Source organism: Saccopteryx bilineata, chromosome 7 (assembly GCF_036850765.1).
Source record: "Saccopteryx bilineata isolate mSacBil1 chromosome 7, mSacBil1_pri_phased_curated, whole genome shotgun sequence".
Lineage (NCBI taxonomy): Eukaryota > Metazoa > Chordata > Mammalia > Chiroptera > Emballonuridae > Saccopteryx > Saccopteryx bilineata.
The window spans coordinates 72634075-72653145 of record NC_089496.1 but is presented as its reverse complement, the minus strand read 5'-3'; the positions used below and the strand labels follow the sequence as shown (position 1 = coordinate 72653145).

Below are 19071 nucleotides of genomic sequence, written 5' to 3'. Positions count from 1 at the left end.
GGTGGGCGTTGAGAGGCGTAAGGAGGAGGTAGCAGTGACCAAGAAGGTTCGGGAGTCAGCGCTCAAATGTTCCGCGGAGCCCCGCCGCTGGCCCCGCCCCGGCCCGCCCCAGTCCCGGCCTGGCCCCGCCCCCGCACTCGGGCCCCGCAGCCTGCGAGTACCCGCGCGGGTAGCAGACCCGATAGCCGCCGCGATGTGGGCCGCGCTGCCGCTGCTCTGCGCTGGAGCCTGGCTGCTGGGATTCCCAGCCGGCGGACACGCCATCATGCACGTGGGCTTCGCAGGTGCGTGGCGGGAAGTGCGGGGACAGGGAGAGGGGGTCGCCGGGGTCCTAGATCCAGACTTGGCAGGGGGGATGCCGGGTCGAGAGGCACAGAGGGGGCCCAGGGCTCTGGGCTCGGAACCCGGAGGGGCGCTCTGCGTTATGGAGACGGCTAGAAGGAGGGGGTCTGCAAGACCAGAGGAGCTATGGACAGGGGTCCAGGGCCCCCACTGCCCAGTTGTATGCAGAGGCTAGGGTACCAAAAGAGTCCCCGGCCCACCTGGGGACAGGGAAGGCTTTGATCTGCCCTGAAGGACGAGCTCTGGACCTTCCTGGACTCTCTTGGCAGCTTCTCCCAGACCTGGCACACGGAGATTCCCGTAGGTGTATGAGTCCAGTCCGTCTGGTACAATGGACAGGGCAGCTGTTAAGAGGAGTGACACTCCTGTCTTAAAGGAACAGCAGTTTTAGCCCCTGAAAACTGAGGGTGTTGTTCCAAGGGCTCTTGGTGTAAAGTTAAGCCCCCGGGACTCCCAGTTTGAGCCCCACGCTCTACCCTCCAGCCTCTCTTCTTTCCTACTGCTGTCCACCTTCAGCTCAGCCTCAGCCCACCATCCACAAGCTCTGAGTGCAGAAGACCACCTGCCTCCTCACCCTAGGGACAAGACCCCGATCACTGAGGCTAGATCTTGTCCTCTCCGAATCTTGCCTTTTTCCAACCCCCATTTATACAAGAAAGACCACAGTCTTGCAAACCCAGACGGCACCTAGTTCCACATCAGTCCTAACCTGAGGATAACCCACTTCCCCAAGCGAGGGTTCTGCGTCACCCTGGTGGTGAGCCCTGCATCCAGGAAGGTGGCAGAATCCCTCATAACTATAGGGGGAGGACTCAGCAAACCTTTTCTGTAAAAGAGAGTAAATATTTCAGGGGCTTTGTGGGCCACATGGTCTCTGTAGCTACTACTTAACTCTGCCTTTGTATCAGGAGAGCAGCCATAGACAGTATGTAAAAGAATGAGTGTGGTCCTGTTCCCATAAACCACCATTTATGGGCACCGAAATTTGAATTCAAATGATTTTTAGGTACCACAAACTGTCATTTTTTTCCCAACAGCTCAAAACTGTAAAAACCATTCTTAGCTCATGGACCATATAAAAACAGTCAGCAGGCTAGTCTGGTGACCTCTGTTCTAGACACTTCCCACAGGGCCACCCAGATGGGGCTTACATGACAAAACTTCTTCCAGAAGTCCCAGTGGATTGAAATGGATCTGAGCCTGAGGTTGGGGTCATCTCTGGCTTCTCCCACTGACCTCCAGTAGTCTAGGGATTTTACACCTGCACCTTGCTTTTGAAACCTCCCAGAGACAAACGCCAGTCAGTTGACCCAAATTTCATCTACTTCAAACCTGTGCTTCCTTTGAGACCAGCAGCTGCAGCAGAGTCTGCAATCCTTTGAATCCCCCGCTCCGGGCCGCAGGGCAGGTGTTGAGCGAATGTGCATTTCCCCCCAGGTTTCTGGAATAGGTCTCTGACCTGCAAAAGGAGATCTAAATTCTATACAGCAAAGATCTTTAGACTGAGGGGTGTGGATCCACAAGGGAACACAAAGAATTCTAGGGTATTCCAGCACAGACCTGGAACTCACTCTTCAGACCCTTGACTTCCAAAGGTCCTGTGTGAGGAAGCACCTGAAGGCAGGGGGACCTTTCCTCTCATTTTCCTGGGGCTACAAACACAACCAAGGCAGCAAACAGAAAGGCTCATGGTGACAGATCCTTCAAGGCTGTTGTCAGTTCTTCAAGGAAACAATTCAAGGAGGGAGGCCTCACAGGATGTCAGCTGATGGTGTCTTAGCAACAGTGTTGAGTGATAGGGCTCCATGTGATTGGGGTGTGGTAAGGAGTGCAAGGCCACTGTGGAAAGCAGTATGGAGTTTCCTCAAAAATTTAAAAATGGAGCCTGGCCTATGGTGGCGCAGTGGGTAAAGCACCAACCTGGAACGCTGAGGTCGCCGGTTAGAAACCCTGGCTTGCCCAGTCAGGGCACATAGGGGAGTTGATGCTTCTTGCTCTTCCCTCCTTTTTTCTCTCTCTCCTCTCTAAAATGAATAAAGTCTTTAAAAAATTAAAAATAGAACAGCCGGCCTCTTGACCCTACAATCCCACTTCTGGGAATATAGCCAAAGAATTCTGAAACACTAATTTGAAAGAATATGTGTACCCCTGTGTTCACTGCAGCATTATTTACAATAGCCAAGATCTGGAAACAGTCCAAGTGCCTGTCAGTAAATGAGTGGGTAAAAAAAGCTGTGGAACATTTACACAATGGAATACTATGTGGCCATAAAAAAGAAAGAAATCTTGCATTTGGGAACAGCATGGCTGGACTTGGAGATTATTATGCTAAGTAAATAAGATAGAAAGACATACCATATGATCTTACTTATATGTGAAATCTAATGAACAAAGTAGGAACAGAGGTATAGCTACATAGGACAGACTGACAACTGTCAGAGAGGAGGTGGGGGAGGGGGGACTGGACAACAGTGTGGTGACAGCCAGAGGGAAAGGGGGTGGGTGTAGGTGGAAGTGGGCAAAGGCGGGGGGGATGAGATGCAAACTGACTTTGCTTGGCATGATGGGTGCACAATGTGGTGTGCAGATGATGTTTTGTTTGAGTTGCACACTTGAAACCTGTATGGTTTTGTGAACCAATGTCATCCCAATAGATTCACTTAAAAAACAAACAGTACAAGGAATTGAGTGACATTGTTCTAAAAATGGCCTTTCTGGCCCCAGCAGTAATAAGCAGTAATATTTTTATTGCTTGTTATTAATAATAAGTAAGCAATAAGCTTATTTGAGCAAGATTTCACAGTCCTTTGATCTATAAAACAACAAAGACCAGAATTCATGCTAACCTATTAAAAATTAGGTATTATTCACCCATGAATATATAAATCCATACAGGGCCCTAACAGTTAGCTCAGTCAGAGCATTGTCCCGAAACACCAAGGTTGGGGGTTCAATCCCCAGTCAGGGCACAGACGGGCAGCGACTAATGAATACATGACTAAATGAAACAACAAATGAATGCTTCTTTCTCTCAAATCAGTGGGGAAAAAAACCTTAAAAATGTACAAGGGGGCCCTGGCCGGTTGGCTCAGCGGTAGAGTGTCGGCCTGGCGTGCGGGGGACCCGGGTTCAATTCCCGGCCAGGGCACATAGGAGAAGCGCCCATTTGCTTCTACACCCCCCCTCCTTCCTCTCTGTCTCTCTCTTCCCCTCCCGCAGCCAAGGCTCCATTGGAGCAAAGATGGCCCGGGCGCTGGGGATGGCTCCTTGGCCTCTGCCCCAGGCGCTAGAGTGGCTCTGGTCGCGGCAGAGCATCGCCCCCTGGTGGGCAGAGCGTCGCCCCTGGTGGGCATGCCGGGTGGATCCCGGTCGGGCGCATGTGGGAGTCTGTCTGACTGTCTCTCCCCGTTTCCAGCTTCAGAAAAATAAAAAAAGAAGAAAAAAAATGTACAAGGGGATGGTCTGACCCGTGGTGGCGCAGTGGGTAAAGAGTCCAGCAGGAACACTGAGGTCGCCAGTTCAAAACCCTGGGCTTGCCTGGTCAAGGCACATATGGGAGTTGATGCTTCCTGCCCCTCCCCCCTTCTCTCTCTCTCTGTGTGTGTCTTCTCTCTCTAAAATGAATAAATAAAAATAAAAAATAAAAATGTACAAAGGCAGATATAGCAAGGGTCCACTAACAACTGGCCAGGCTGTGTTTTATAAATACAGTTTTATTGGGACATAGTCACACCCACTTGTTTTTCCAGTACAGGACATAGTTGAGTGGCTGTGACAGAGACTGTAGGGATTGCAAAGTCTAAGATCTTTATTTACTCTCTATCCTTTTAACAAAATAATTGCTGATCATTGGGGTTTATAGGCTTTTTTTGTTTGTTTGTTTATAGGCTTTTTAATTAACTTCTTATTGATATATAGTATCACACAAAAAAAGTACACAGATCATTAAACATGCATTTCAGTGAATTTCCACAATTTAAACAGTTGTGTAAGCAGCACTCCGGAAGCCCCCTCTGCCAAGGATAGCTGCTCTCCTGACTTTCACACCATAGGTTAATGGCATACAGCTTTTCAAAGTTAATTTGGGTACCAAAGCCATAAGTTTGTGCCCCCCTTCTTTCTCTCTGTTTCTCTCCCTTCCTCTCTCTTTCTTGATCTCTCAAATCAATGGGGGAAATAAAGGCCCTGGCCGGGTTGTTCAACGTTTAGAGCATCGTCCTGGCACACCGAGGTCACGGGTTTGATTCCTGGTCAAGGCATATACGAGAAGCAATCAATGAGTTCACAACTAAATGGAACAATGAGTTGATGCTTCTCTCTCCCTCTCTCTCCCTTTCTATCTCTGTCTTTCAAATCAAGGGGAAAAAAAAAACAACAACCGCGTTTGCGTTCCTTTTTTTGTGCATTAGATGGCACAATTTTGGGGGCTTTACGTTTAACCTAGTTTCCTAAAATGCAAATCAGTTTTCAAGTGCCTTCTTGGCAGTGACTCAACGTTACAGTGAGGTGCCCACACCTAATTTTTTTTTTTTTTTTTTTTTTGCAGAGATATTTCAATTTAAGACATGGATGTTGCAGGTCAGTGCCCAACTTCTTCTTTTTGAAGTTTTTCATTCCTCTAAATTTCCTGTTTTCAAATCAAGTTGTGCCAGATTTGAGACAATGAAGGGATTTTCCAACCGTACCCTCATGGGTCTTTCCGAACACTGGGAAAGGTTCAGTCGAGTAAACCCTTCCAGATGTCCTGCCCTAGTGAAGTGGGCCCACGGCCTTTCAAGCCTTGGGGTTCATTCCATATTCTGTACTCAAATCACATTGAGTGCTGGCCGCAAAGTCAATTAGAAGACACTAGTGTGTGTGCTTTCAAAAAATGGTGATTTTTACCATAAACTTGACCCAGCACCAGCTGTGGTGTCCAGGGATGACCTGCACTTGGCAGGTCTCATCACTGGGGCTTCTGGGGTTTGGGTGGACATTCAAGTAGCTGCATGGGCTCCGTACTGGCCAGAAGTCCCCAGACGCAGAGGGTTTGCTTGGTACTTTCCTGACGTTCACAGCCAAGACCACAGATTTGGCCTGAGAATAGTTGCCAGCAAAAAAAAAAAAAAAAAAGATGCTCAATCTGTCCTCTTAGAAAGGAAAACTTGCTCCTCTGGGAGCCGCCTCCAGTTCCAGGAACTGAACGCTGCTGTGTTTTGTTTCAGCACCAGAGGACCTACAGGGCAGATGAGTACCATAACAGGATACAGACCTTCGTCAGCAACCAGAAGAGGATCGAAGCCCACAACTCTAGGAACCACTCATATAAAAGTACCTTGGGGATGTCTTTGGAGGAGGGAGCATCTCTGTGCTGCAAAGAAACCAAATAGTGACACCCACTGATTAAGGGCCCCACGAGGGGCTCGGGACAAAATGGGGAGGCCCCGTGTCTGAAGCTGTGCTTGGCTGGCTAAGATCCCACTCTGCTGTTACTCTCCATGAGCTCCCAGGGGTTGTAGATTTAGTACAATGCTGGGTGGTTGTGACTTTTCCAGGATCTTGATGAAAGCCCCTCCCCTGCTCCTGCCATCGAGGGCGGGGCCCAGACGCTGAGCCCTTGCAGTGCTGCAGGTGCAGAGCCTCTTCAGGGCATCCTCCAGGGACATCCGCCTTCCCTCCGGGTCAGCGTCAGTAGCAACATGCACAGAGCATGCCCATCAGACTCCAGATGATGGCAGTGTCAGCCGGGTTGGCAATATGAGCAACAGGCATGAGCTGGGAGGGAGGCCTGAGTTTGGATCTCATTTCTGCCCGGTACTAGCTGTGTGACAGGGGTAAGGTTAAGGGCTCTGAGATGTTACCTGGCTGTGAAGTGGAGAGGATAATGCACCCCTCGCTGAAGACTGAAACTGAACGCGGCAGCAGGTGGGGAGGCACCTGGCACAGGTCTAGTGGCTCTATACCTGGGAGTCTATCAGATGTACCAGGATAATGCACCCCTCGCTGAAGACTGTAACTGAACGAGGCAGCAGGTGGGGAGGCACCTGGCACAGGTCTAGTGGCTCTATACCTGGGAGTCTATCAGACGTACCAGTAGGGCATCTGAAATAGTGGGTGCCCAGGTCTCAACCCAGGCCCACTGCACCTGCGTCTGGGATGCAGCCCACACATACGTGCTGCTGAAAAGCTCCCCCGGGAATTCCAGAGCACAGCCAGTGTTGACCATGGTATACTGAAGTAGAGGACATTTAAAAATGTAAAAGCAGCCAAACTGTAGCGGCCATAATGAGAACACAAGTGAACATGAGGTTTCATTCTTTTCTGTTTATTAATGACTTACTGAGCTCTTTTGATTTGGATTTTTCTTTTTCCTTCTCTTTTTCAGTGGCAATAAATCAATTTTCAGACATGACGTTTGCTGAATGGAAAAGCAAGTATCTTTGGACAGTGCCTCAGGTAGGTGTCATTCATTGTGACCAAACCTCAATCTTTTTACTCCCATCTCGGTAATGGTCAGCGTCAGCCCCAGACCCAGCCGCAGCGGGCTTGCCCCAGGTTGTTAAGGAGACAGAGAGGTCAGCTCCCAGCAGACCCTCAGCCCACGCTCTTGGCCTCAGCAATGTGGACCCCGAACTTAGGGTTGCCAGATAATATACAGATGCCCGCTTAAAGTCAGATTTCAGATAAACAATAAGTAATATGTTAGCATAAATATATCCTAAACCTTGCATGGGACATACTTATACTACAAAGTTATTCGTCATTCAGACTTATTTACTTTAAACTCTTTTTTATTGATTGATTTTAGTGAGAGAGAAGAGGGAGGGAGGGAGGGAGGGAGGGAGGGAGGGAGGGAGGGAGGGAGGAAGGGAGGGAAGGAGGGAAGGAGAGAGAGAGAGCAACATAGACCTGTTCCTGTATGTGCCCTGACCCAGGATTGAACCAGCAACCTCTACACTTTGGGATACTTTTACCAACCAAGCCATCCAGCCAGGGCATGAAATTCAGATTTAACTGGATGAACTCTATCTTAATTACCAAATCTGGCTAGCCTGGGCTCTCAGAAGGGAGCATTTAGCTTTCGGAACCAATACATGGAGGGCAGGATGGTTCTGACAGCTGCAATCTTTCTCATTTTCTCTTGGTGATTCCATTTTAAATATACACATTTCTGTGAAAAGGTTTCTTTTCCACCAAAAAAAAAAAGTGTATTTGTTGTTTCAGAATTGCTCAGCTACCATAAGGAACTACCTTCGGAGTCATGGTCCTTACCCACCTGCAATGGACTGGCGGAAAAAAGGAAATTATGTCTCAAAAGTGAAAAACCAGGTATGTCCAACAACCTCTGAAAAGTACTCACGTTCTCAGACAATTTATCTGGAAGAAAACCTCAAAAGAACCTCAAACCTCAGCCAGTATATCCCTGACTTTATTTTTCCTTGTATCTCCATCTGCCTTCCTTGGAAAGGCCAGAAGGTCATATTTCTATGGGCTTTCCTCGTGGATAAAAAAAAAAGTTCTTCCTCTTGGGGTGAAGTTCACCTCACCGCTGCTCCAAAGCAGAGTCTCCACTAGTCCCAGGTCTCTCCTGCAGTCCCCCCAAACATCTCATTCTCTGTGCCCCACAGGGACCCCATTCCCACCCCACAGGGGACCAGGGTTGAGCCCCTCCCTGGCTGCTTCCCCTAGGTAGTTGCAGGTGGTCAGTCAGCAGAATGACACCCAGCATCTCAGATACCCTCTGACCCCAACAGGAGGCTGCCATCAGGGAGGAAGGGCACCCCCTGCAGGGCACTGTCTGGGGGATAGGGAGTCCCACAGCTTCAGATCCTCCCAGGCCCGTGTGCTCCTGGGGCCTGCCTAGTCACCTGACCACTTAAACGGCTCCCAGGAGCCAAAATGAGCCCCCTTGAAGCAGTCAGTGGGGTAGAATGAAGCCAGCTTCCTCCATGACCCATTGAGAATCCATGACAGTTCAAACCCAACAAGTATTAAGTGTGGGAGCCTGAGCCTGCTCACCATCTGGGCAGGTGAGGTGGGGAGGTGTGTCCAGACTGTTCCAGGTGCTCATGGCTGGTTCCTCCCACAGCCATGTGTGGTGTCTCACCATGGCCACTGTGTGGTTACAGACAGAGCCACAGGACCTGACATGACCTCAGCAGCCCCTGGAGGGCTTCTCGCTTTACAGAGGAAACTGAGGGGAGGTGGCTTACTCAAGGTCTAATGTAAGCAAGTGACAGAGGCCACTCCAAACGCAGTCTGTGCTCCAAGCCCAGTCCTCACAGCGAGGCGCTGCTCTGCCCCCGTCAGCATGGGCCATGGCACCTCGACCATCACGGGGACCCTCTGATGAGGGCCCTCTTTGCTGAGGGAAGGGTTGGAGAAGAAGAGACTAGGGGAGGCCCATGTGGAGACAAGTGATGAGGACTGAAGTAGGGCAGTGACTGGACAGGAGGAAAGGACTCAGGAGAGAACGGGAGACTGAACCCACAGGGCAGAAAGAGACGAGGATAGCCCTGAGCACTGACCCAAGCCTGTGGGGGAACTGCTGGGCAGGCAGGGGCTTATCGCCCCCTGAGAGCTCTGTGAGGCAACCACTGTCCTTCCGTTCTACAAATGATGAAACAGGGTGAGAGAGGGGACATAACTGCCCAGGGCACACAGCTCGGGGGTGGCAGGGCTGTCACTTGACGCAGACCTCGTGACTGAGGAGGCCAGGCAGTGGCAGTGACAGTGGCAGGAGCTGCTGGGATGGACGGATGGGGCAGGACAGGCAGTCAGCTGTCTGGGTGTCCAGTGGGGTCCTCTGGGAGACAGGACACCTGGGCCTGGGTGGAGGTCAGCCATTAAAGTTAGGACTGGGTGGAATGAAATGGGAGGTGGAAAGGTTAGAGAGAAGATTCTAGAAACAGGACTTTGGTGAGTCCTTATGCTGGGAAATGGTGGGAAAAAGAGTCAGCACAGGATTCCGAAGGAGAGCCAGAGGCTAACCGGATGGGGCCGGGAGGGGCTGACCCTTGTGGAATGGTGGGATTGGTCAACGGGATGCCAGCATTGGGAATGTTCAGGTGCTGGTCTAGCCTCTGCCACCTCGTCTGTAATGTGGGGAGAAGGCTGACAGCTTCACAGGGTTCATGAGGGTCAGAGTGGACCAGAGTGGGTCAGGAGCCCAGAGTTCTGAGGGGCTGTCCCACGATGCCCGGTCACAAACACCCCCACCCCTCTAGGGCAGCTGTGGCAGTTGCTGGACCTTCTCCAGCACGGGGGCCCTGGAGTCTGCGCTCGCCATCAAAACAGGGAAGATGTACTCTTTGGTAAGCAATTGGCCACAGGCGTGGGGGTCACCTCTTACAGAGGTCATGGCTTTGTCCTGAGGCCTGACAGGGAGGCCGGGCCTGGGTCTTCAGGCTGCTTTAGAGCTTTTGCTAATGATGCCCACGCTGCTTCAGCTGTTGACAGAGGTAAGAGCGTGTATTCAACCTGATCCCCCAGAGTGAGGGAGCTGACCTCTGAAAAAGTGCCCATTCCTTGCCTCCTTTATAGGGACAAGGGCCTGAGGGCTGGCATTGAGGAGAGGGGGATTAGGGTCTCTGGTGAGGCCTATCCTTGACCTGTGTCACGTGCCAGCCTGGGACCTGTGACCATACGCACATGCACACCTACAGCATGGTGGCTGGAGGAGCAGGGCCACTCACACCCTGTCACCTGATACCTGTCAGCTGCTGAGCTGGCACTTCAGACACACAGAGACAGTCCCTACCCTAGGGAATCTTCTCATCTGTTATTTGGACCCCGAGCTGATTGGGCTATGGGTGTGGCTCAGCGGTCAGCTCACGTGTTTGTGTTCTTTCACTCCTATAGTCGGAGCAGCAGCTGGTGGACTGCGCCCAGAACTTCAACAACCATGGCTGCCAAGGGTAAGTCCCTGGCAGGTGGGCCTGATGCCCCTCTTATTGCCCGTTGATCGCTTCTGTAGAACCTGGGATGTGCCAGGTGCTGCCACAGATACAGCCCCATCCACTACCCTGGCGGGGAGCAAAAGCGTCCCCATGTCAGGAAAGGTCACCTCACATGCCTGAGTTCCCTCAGGCAGAGCGGGGCAGAACTGTATTCCCAGACACGTCCTCTGCCACCGAGACCCGGCCCAGCCCTGGCGGGGCAAATGTCCGCATGCTCCAGCCGGCAGGCCCACCTGCATTGGCAGCCCAGGTGGCACCTTTGTATGTGCTTTTGCAGGGGCCTCCCCAGCCAGGCCTTCGAGTACATCCGCTACAACGACGGCATCATGGGTGAGGACACCTACCCCTACCATGGCAAGGTAACTACGGCAGCCTAGCTCCCATCACATGCCTACCCTGGCCCCAGAACACATCCTTCCCCACCTCCCTCTGGCGTAGAACTGCTCCTCCTACAAATCTTGGAATCCTCTGCCTCTCCGGGTCCACTCCCCCGCCTCCTCTGCTTCCCTGAGCAGGCTCTCAGCAAGCCCAGGGCCTCTTCCGCCCTCTGTGCCGGCCCATCCTCTCGCCCATCAGGAGAACATCCATGCAGTCAGACTCATGCCCAGGATGCTCTTCTGGGTCCACACCCACTGAGCCCGAGGCCTGCTGACTACGCCAACGGCCACTTGCCGTCACCCCAACCCAGCCCGTCTGAGACCCAGTACTCATTCTTCCCCCCAAGCCTGTGGCTCTGCTCAGATCTCCCCCTCAGGAGTGAGTGGCACCAGCCTCCCCCCAAACCTGTTGGCCATCAGTGGTCTGTTCAGGGGTTGGTCCCCCACCCAGATCCTCACTTCAGTCTGCCTTCTGACTCGCAGACACCCTCACACCTGCTCTTTTGGGCCATCTGTGTCCCTGCCCCCACTCAGACTTGGCCTCCTTCATCCTCAGTCACTGAGGGCAGCTTCCCCTGGAACAGCCTCCCCTTGGGCACTGTCCACTGGGGGCTACCAGCGTGGCCTCTCAGACCTGCCTGACTACCCACTGCCTGTTCAGAAGTCTTTAGCGGTTCCTCAGGGCTATGAGATCAAGTCCAGACTCTGGCCTGCCCTTCAAGGCCTGCCCCACTGACAGCCACTGATACCCACATACCCCCTGTCACCCCCACACCCCCACCAGCCTTTACTCTCTCCCTCCTAAACTTTATCCTCGTCCCAACCATGTGCTGGTCCCTAAACACCAGGTCCTGCCTCTTGTCATCTAACCTTCTTTCCTTTCCCTGAACTGAGACTGCCCTCCCCCCATGCCCTGCAGGCTCTTCCTGGGCTCCATTTCCCCACACTTTCCGTGGCTGGGTCAGGCCCCTCCCTGTCTCCCACCCAGCACTTGCGGGCCCGTAGGCCATGGCCAGCATAGGGTTGTCTCCTGCCCCTAGGCTGTGGTGCCCCTCATCACCATGCCCAGGCACATGTAGCTTCTGCTTCATAAATGCTATCAGACTGTGTGTGGAGGCCTCGGGTCTCAGCCTGGAGCTGGGCTGCCCTCACCTATATTCCCTGCCCTTTGCCGCCCTTAACAGGATGGCGAGTGCAAGTTCCAGCGTGAAAAGGCCGTTGCTTATGTCAAGGATGTGGCAAACATCACCATGGTGAGTACCAACCCTTGTACCCTGTGGAGGTCACTGATGTCAGGTGGCCTTTCGGACAGCATGTCACTTGATTATGGTGTCCCAGGCCCATGAGGAAAGGAGCACAGGATTGGTGAGCAGATGCTGTGACCCAGGTCTGAACAAGCTTCGTACCCATTTTTTTTAAGCAAGAGAGACATACAAAGAGAGGGAAGGAGGTGAGAAGCATCAACTCATAGTTGTGTCACTTTAGTTGTTCACTGATTGCCTCTCATACATGCCTTGACTAGAGAGCTACTGCCGAGTCAGTGACCTCTTGCTCAAGCCAGCGACCTTTGGGCTCAAGCCAGTGACCATGGGATCATGTCCATGATCTCACACTCAAGCTGGTGACCTCAGGGTATCGATCCTGGGACCTCAGTGTCCCAGGCCAACACTCTATCCACTGCACCACCACAGGTTATGCTCCATTTTCCTATCTATAAAATTCAAGCAATAATCCCCATCCTGCAAATGAGAGTGTGAACGTGTGTGATGTCAGCAGATGTGTTTGAGAGTGCAGAAGTGACCTCACTTGAGTATGAATGTGTCAGGACAAGCCAGGTTGTGCAGCAGTAACTACGCCAAACCTGAATGGCTTAAAACAAAGTTTCAGTCTCACTTGTGGGAAATGCCCCTCGGCTTAGGAAGGGCTGTGCCAGGTGGCTAGCTTCCCCCCACGACCCAGGCAGAGAGAAAGAGGGGTAGTAAATCGTGACCGCCAAAAGTTTAGGTCAGGCCTAACCCTCTGTGGGTGGGGAAGTGCAGGCATCCTGTTTCTCCAAGAGAGCTATAGGTTAAGTGTGAACAGCCCTCATGACTCGGGTCAGGATGTGTGCAAGTGTGATGTGTACACACGAGAGCATGAGGCCGAGCACACACGTGCCCACAGGTGTATGCGGCACATGTTTGTATGGAGCACTTCCAGGTGCTGGATCACTACTTAACTCACATTACCTCCTTCAGATGACACAGCCCTAGGAGATGAGTGTCATCATTACCTTCATCTATAGAGCAGTGGTGGTCAACCTGGTCCCTACCCCCCACGAGTGGGCGTTCCAGCTTTCATGGTGGGCGGTAGTGGAGCAACCAAAGTATAAATAAAAAGATTTAACTATAGTAAGTTGTTTTATAAAGATTTATTCTGCCAAACTTAGCAAAAATCCAACATAAAGTACTTGGTAATTATTATTATATGCTTTAACTTGCTGTAACTCTGCTTTATAAATTTTATAAAGTAAAGTTACTTCCCTACTTTATAAATCACCATTACTGTGGAACCGGTGGGCAGTTAGAAAATGTTACTACTAACAGAGATACAAAAGTGGGCGGTAAGTATAAAAAGGTTGACTACCCCTTTAATAGAGAAAGAAACAGGTTCAGAGTGGCGGAGTCACTTGCCCAAGGCCACAGAGCTTGGAAGTGGAAGCTGGATTTGAGCCAAGATCCTGTCACCCCAGGACCTACACCCTATAATAGGGATGTTTGTGACCGCAGTGAATTTAATTCAGAAACAGCCAGTTTCCCTCAGACACACCGACAAAGGCCTGGCTGGCTCTGGGCCATTTATATCTTACTAAGAGGTGAATTGGGGACTCAAAGAAATCCTTTCTGCCTGGTTCCCAGGAGAGCCTTGTCAGTGGCCGGCAGGGTCCCGAGGAGCCGGCCAGAACAGGCGTCTTCTCTGGCACAGGCGCCCATAGCCGTGGGAATGTTGGCAGGAATGTGGGTGCAAGCTTCTGCGGGGCAGGCCTCCTGCCTTGCTTGCCTCCCTCTGCCCTGACCTCAGGCGTTTTCTGAGCTCAGCTGTTTGCTTTTCTCAGCTGGGTCTCTGCCCAGGCTACAGGGAGGCAGGACTGAGAGCGGCTGCGAGCCTGTCTCAGTCCCCACCCCCTCTGGTGCCCCCTTCCTTTCAGCACAGCCCTGGCTCAGAAACCTAAGCTCCACCCTCAAGTCCACTCCCAAAGGTCCCCAGCCAGGGGAATGACCTCACCTAAACCAGTAGGTTCCCAGCTGGGATGCTTTCAAAAAATCACGATGCCTGGGACCCACCACAGAGATGCCGATGTTCCTGTCTGCGGGGCAGCCTGGGCATGGGGACTTTTTAAAACTCTCCAGGTGGTTTCTGCTGCTCTCTCTCACCTCTGCGGCAGCCCTGGTCCAAAGCCTCCCACCACCTTCCCCAGCTGAAGGGGATGAGTCCTCCCCAGGGGACACTGTCCTTTGCTGGGTGTCCTCTCATTCCCACCACCGGCTAGGTCTTAGCTGCTCAAGGACTCCTCTAACCGTGTTCTATTGTGAAATCTCCTTAGTCTGGCTTTGTGGGTATGGGGGTCCAGGGATGGGGTGGGGAATCACCCATCTCTGGCTCATAAGGGTCCAGCAAATGGTTATGAGTGACTGAGTGGGTACCTAACCCAGAGGGTGCAGGGTTCCCAAGGAACACAGCAGGGCCAAGACAGATGACCAGACAAACCAGCCCAGTCAAGGGAGGGAGATCACGGAGTGGGTCAGGGTTTTGGAGGGACCTGTAAGTCAAATAAAAAAACCCAGAGAGTCTTGGCCATTCAGGCATAAGAGGTTGGGGACCCACATACTACCCCCAACTTCTGCTGTGATGGGCAACTGCCCCTTGGTGGATGCTTTTTGGTCTAAAAGTTTTCCCTTCCTTCTCTTTCTTCCTCCTGGATATCTACGTTGTTCTGCCTGTCCCTGACTTTGGGGCAAAGGGCCACCATTTGAAGGTGGGGTGGGGAGGAGACAGAGCTCCCATGTGTCCATGCATCAGTCTTCCTGTCTGTCCACAGAATGACGAGGAGGCAATGGTGGAGGCAGTGGCCTTGTACAACCCCGTGAGCTTTGCCTTTGAAGTGACTGAAGACTTCATGCTGTATAAGAGCGGTGTCTTTACCAGGTGAGACCATTCCTCCATACCCACCTGTGCTGGCATCTTACTCAGTCCCCATCATGTCCCTGCACAGTATTGACTCAGAGAGGAGAGGGCCAGAATGTGAGCTGTCTTCCTGACAGAAGCTGCCTCCAGTTAAGAAAACCCAGGTTCAAAGTCTAAAGCTGTGAAACAGAGAAGAGAAAGTAGCTGCTCTCCCAATCCTGAGCTAGAGGCTCAGCACAGGCTTCTGCAGAAAGCCCCAGCTCCCGAGCGTGTCTAACGCACTTCGGCTCAGCCAGCCTCTTGCCTGCTTTGCTGCAAGAGTGAAGGCTGCTGTCTGTCCCACCTCTTCCTGCAGCTGCCCAGCACCCCCGTCCGTCATGCTCATATTCTAGCAGCTCCCAAAATGGTGTCTCCAGGGCTTTGTCCCCAGCCCTCTTCCCTCCTCTGACTCCCCACCTCCATGGCCAGCTGTTTGCTAACTTCCACGTGGGTCATACCATGTCTGTCATCAGACCCACCTGCCATCTCCCACTGGATGACCTGTAGAAACCTCAGATCCTGTGGGCCTCCTGCCTCTGTTCAGATGCTGGCTGGTTAACAGTGCTCAGATATGTGCTGTTCCCTCCCCATGTCGCTGCCCCAGCCCACCAGGGCCTGTCCTGCAGCTGCCTCCTTACTGGTCTGTCCCTGGGCACCCTGCTCAGCTGCACTGAAGGGTTTGTAGTTCTACATGTGCCCCTTCGCAAGGAGCCTTCTGACCCACCCACCCGTCCCTGCTGGGTCAGACCCCCTCCTCAAGGCTCCCTCAGCCTCCCATTGCCACAGCCCTTAGTGCACTGTGTACAAGTAGCCGAACGAAGGTTCCCAGGGTAGGAACAGAACTCTGCATGCTGCTCTCGTCCAGGCAGCTTGCCTTAGGCCCAATACGTACCAGGAACTCAGTTACACATCAGCTAAATTAACACACAGCACTGCAGTCTGTCCTCTGGAACTCTTAGAATTCCCTCATGGGACTAGATCACCGTCATCAACTGGAAATCTGTTATTTGCCCTAAATACAGGTAATCTTAAAAATAAATACCAGGCCTGACCAGGCAGTGGCACAGTGGATAAAGCGTTGGACTGGAATGCGGAGGACCCAGGTTCGAGACCCTGAGGTCGCCGGCTTGAGCATGGGATCATAGACATGACCCCACGGTCGCTGGCTTGAAGCCCAAGGCCGCTGGCTTGAGCAAGGGGTCACTCACTCTGCTGCAACCCCCCAACCCCCATCAAGGCACATATGAGAAAGCAATTAATGAACAACTAAGGAGACTAAGGGGAATAGATGCTTCTCATCTCCTTTCCTGTCTGTACCTATCTGTCTCTCTCTCTGTCTCTGTCTCTCTCTCACACACACACACACACATACCAGGGCAACAAAGCCACTGCACATGCCTCTCTCACTGGGCACCACAGCTGCAGGAAGCGCAGGAGGGAGCAGCCTTGGCAAGTGTCAGACAGCTGGGCCAGCACCTCCTTGCTAACACTTCTTGGCTTAAGCACAACTAAGAGAATGCTTCTAGTGCACCATGAGTGAAGGAGTTAATTCACCATAAAGGCCTCCAGTCTGGAAATACTGTATGAAGCACTCAGAGAAGATAGCTCTGGCTGACTGTTCATGTTTATCCCTCGCATATTTTCAAACCTCTTATTTTTGTTTTCCAGTACTACCTGTCATAAAACTCCAGATAAAGTAAACCACGCAGTACTGGCTGTTGGGTATGGAGTAGAAAATGGGATACCCTACTGGATCGTGAAAAACTCCTGGGGCTCCCAGTGGGGAATGAATGGGTAAGCAGCACCCAGGTTCCTGCACTGGGAGGGAGTGGCACTGGTCAGGTCACAGTGCCCTGGATGCGCCCCACAAACATTTAGCTTCCAAGGGGCTGGTCAGCCAAGCCCTTTCCCGGGTGTGTGTGTGTGTGTGTGTCCGTGTGTCCTCTCCCAGGGGTGTGTGTGTGTGTGTGTTGGCGAGGGGGGAGATGTAACCTCAATGCTCTCGAGACCCTTGTAGCAGCCCCTCTCCTGTCCTGGGTCCTAGATCTTAACAATTCAGACAGAACAGGAGTCTGGCTCCAAAGGAAAACAGACTAAGCCAGTGTCTGGGAGGTTCCATTTGTGGGAAATCAAGGCAGCGAGTTTGTCCGTGATGGCTGACAGCCCCTCCTTCTAGGAGAAAGGGGCTGGAATCAGGTGGTCTGGGCACGGATCGTGAGATGACTTTGTGTCTCCTCTCACACTGTGTCCTTACTTTGGTTTGGGTGGGGGATAGAATGGTGATTAAATAACTCCATGAGGGCTCAGGAAGGGCCCACCAGGGACCCTCAGGAAATTCTGGGGAGAAGTAAAAAATGGATAGAGATCACAGTGATTTCCTGGAGAAAAAGCAAGCCCAGCACCAGTTTCATGAAAACATTGAGGGGTTAATCCCTGGGGTCAGACCTTCATGAGCAGCCAAACACTCCAGAAAGGTCTATGGTGAGGAGGCCGCGCACCAGACCTCAGCCCACTCCCTCTGTGCAGGTACTTCCTCATCGAGCGCGGGAAGAACATGTGTGGGCTGGCCGCCTGTGCCTCCTACCCCATCCCGACAGTGTGAGCCCAGATGCCGCGGTGACCGCTGGCGGAGAGAGGAACACTGGGCAGCCTGGGCCGCTGGTGGAAGTCCTGCTCAGGAGGAGGCAGTGGGGGAGTTATCCAGGGCCTTCACTCAGAACCCTCACCCCCGCGTAAGGAAGAATTCCGGCAAGGAACAAGCCCACCACACCACATCTCCTGACCTAAGGTGATAACCGGCCATGAGCCTTAGGCCTAGTTTTTAACTGACTCACCTACCAAGAATATTCTTTACTCCCAGAAGGCTGCTTTGCACCTTTGGAGAGCACTCTAGTGACTCTAGTAACTGTCTTTTAGTGGCCTGTATTCAATAAACATTCAGTGAGCAGCTCCCTGGGCCAGACCTGTGCTACCTGCTCGGGACCAAACACAATTCAGACTGGGCCTTTCCTTAGGTCTCCCAAGAGAGGGGTGTCAAGAGGTTGCCCCAGTGTCTAGATTAGAGGACTGTAAAAGTGCTGGTGTCACGTCTGCCAGGTGAGGGACCCAGGAGGAAGAACATTTCCTGGCAGGCTAATAGAACATGTACCAGGGGCCTCAGCTCACATGTAGTCCCCAACTCCCTGCTGCTATAAGGCAGCGTAGCAGACATTGTGTTTCCAACTGCAGTGCAACACTGGGGTAAAAGCCCAACCCACCAGCACTGCTCCAGCAAACTAAGGAAAACCCCACCTGCCCAGTAAAACTGTCAATCCCATTTAGTTAATTCCACAAAACAAACAACAGTCCAAAGTCCAGTTATTCTTTTTCAAATGCTTCTTTCAATACAATGAGTTAACAGTATGCAAATATAGACTCCAGTGAGCACATAAAGATGTTACAAAAACTCATTAAACTAATAAGCCACCTTACTCTTAACTTCTGGTCACAACAACAAAAAACCCTCCGAAGTTTCCTAACCGCAACGATCATCAAGCTGGTATGAAAAGCTGAAGTGAATGGAAGGTTTGCCAGATTCCCACCAGCGGTCACTTAATTCAGTGAAGTTTTTTTCTAACTCATAATGAAATTTAAACTTTTAATGATTGTTTTTAGCATCCAAAGTGTTGGGAGGGGCAAAGGAAGTATCAAGAATGTCACACAAGTCTCAGCTGGAGGCCATGTCACAGGGACTGGCTTGGAAGGACTACGGGGCCTCCTGGAAACAGCTGTCCAGGGGGACAGAGAGTAGGGATCCTCCAGTTGGATGACAAGGAGGGATCCCTCCAGGGCGCCCTAGCCTGTCAGGTCCAAGGATTCTGTGCCTGCAGGATGGGAAAGGAGGTGGAAGACTGAAAGAATTCTCCCTATAGCCACTGTGGGGCAGAGCGCAGGACATGGGGCTGTGGCTGGTCACCAAGAGCAGGACGGACGCCTCGCTTTGTGGCAGCTGTGCAGCTTACATCAGCTCCTTACCGTGACATTTTCTTAGTGATTTTATTTCCCACTACTTGCCAGGCACTACCACATAGTAACTCACAGCACATCTGGCTCCTGAGAGCACCCATGAGGCAGATAATAAATGATCCCCATTTCCAGATGAGGAAACCAAGGCACAGTGTGGTTAAGCAACATGCCCAAACCACAGAATCTTCAAGTAGCTGTTAGGATTT

General features: G+C 52.0%; 1 protein-coding gene across 1 annotated transcript; it reads left to right on the top strand.

Moving 5' to 3' along the window:
* The first annotated feature begins 126 nt into the window (after positions 1–126).
* Positions 127–17809, top strand: CTSH (cathepsin H). Its single transcript, XM_066238719.1, has 12 exons — positions 127–284; positions 4889–4920; positions 5547–5652; positions 6707–6777; positions 7546–7650; positions 9549–9635; positions 10183–10238; positions 10558–10639; positions 11842–11910; positions 14736–14842; positions 16529–16654; positions 17387–17809. Exons 1-12 carry the CDS (start codon positions 194–196, stop codon positions 17460–17462), a joined length of 1008 nt encoding a protein of 335 aa, XP_066094816.1. The 5' UTR covers positions 127–193; the 3' UTR covers positions 17463–17809.
* Positions 17810–19071: the final 1262 nt, after the last annotated feature.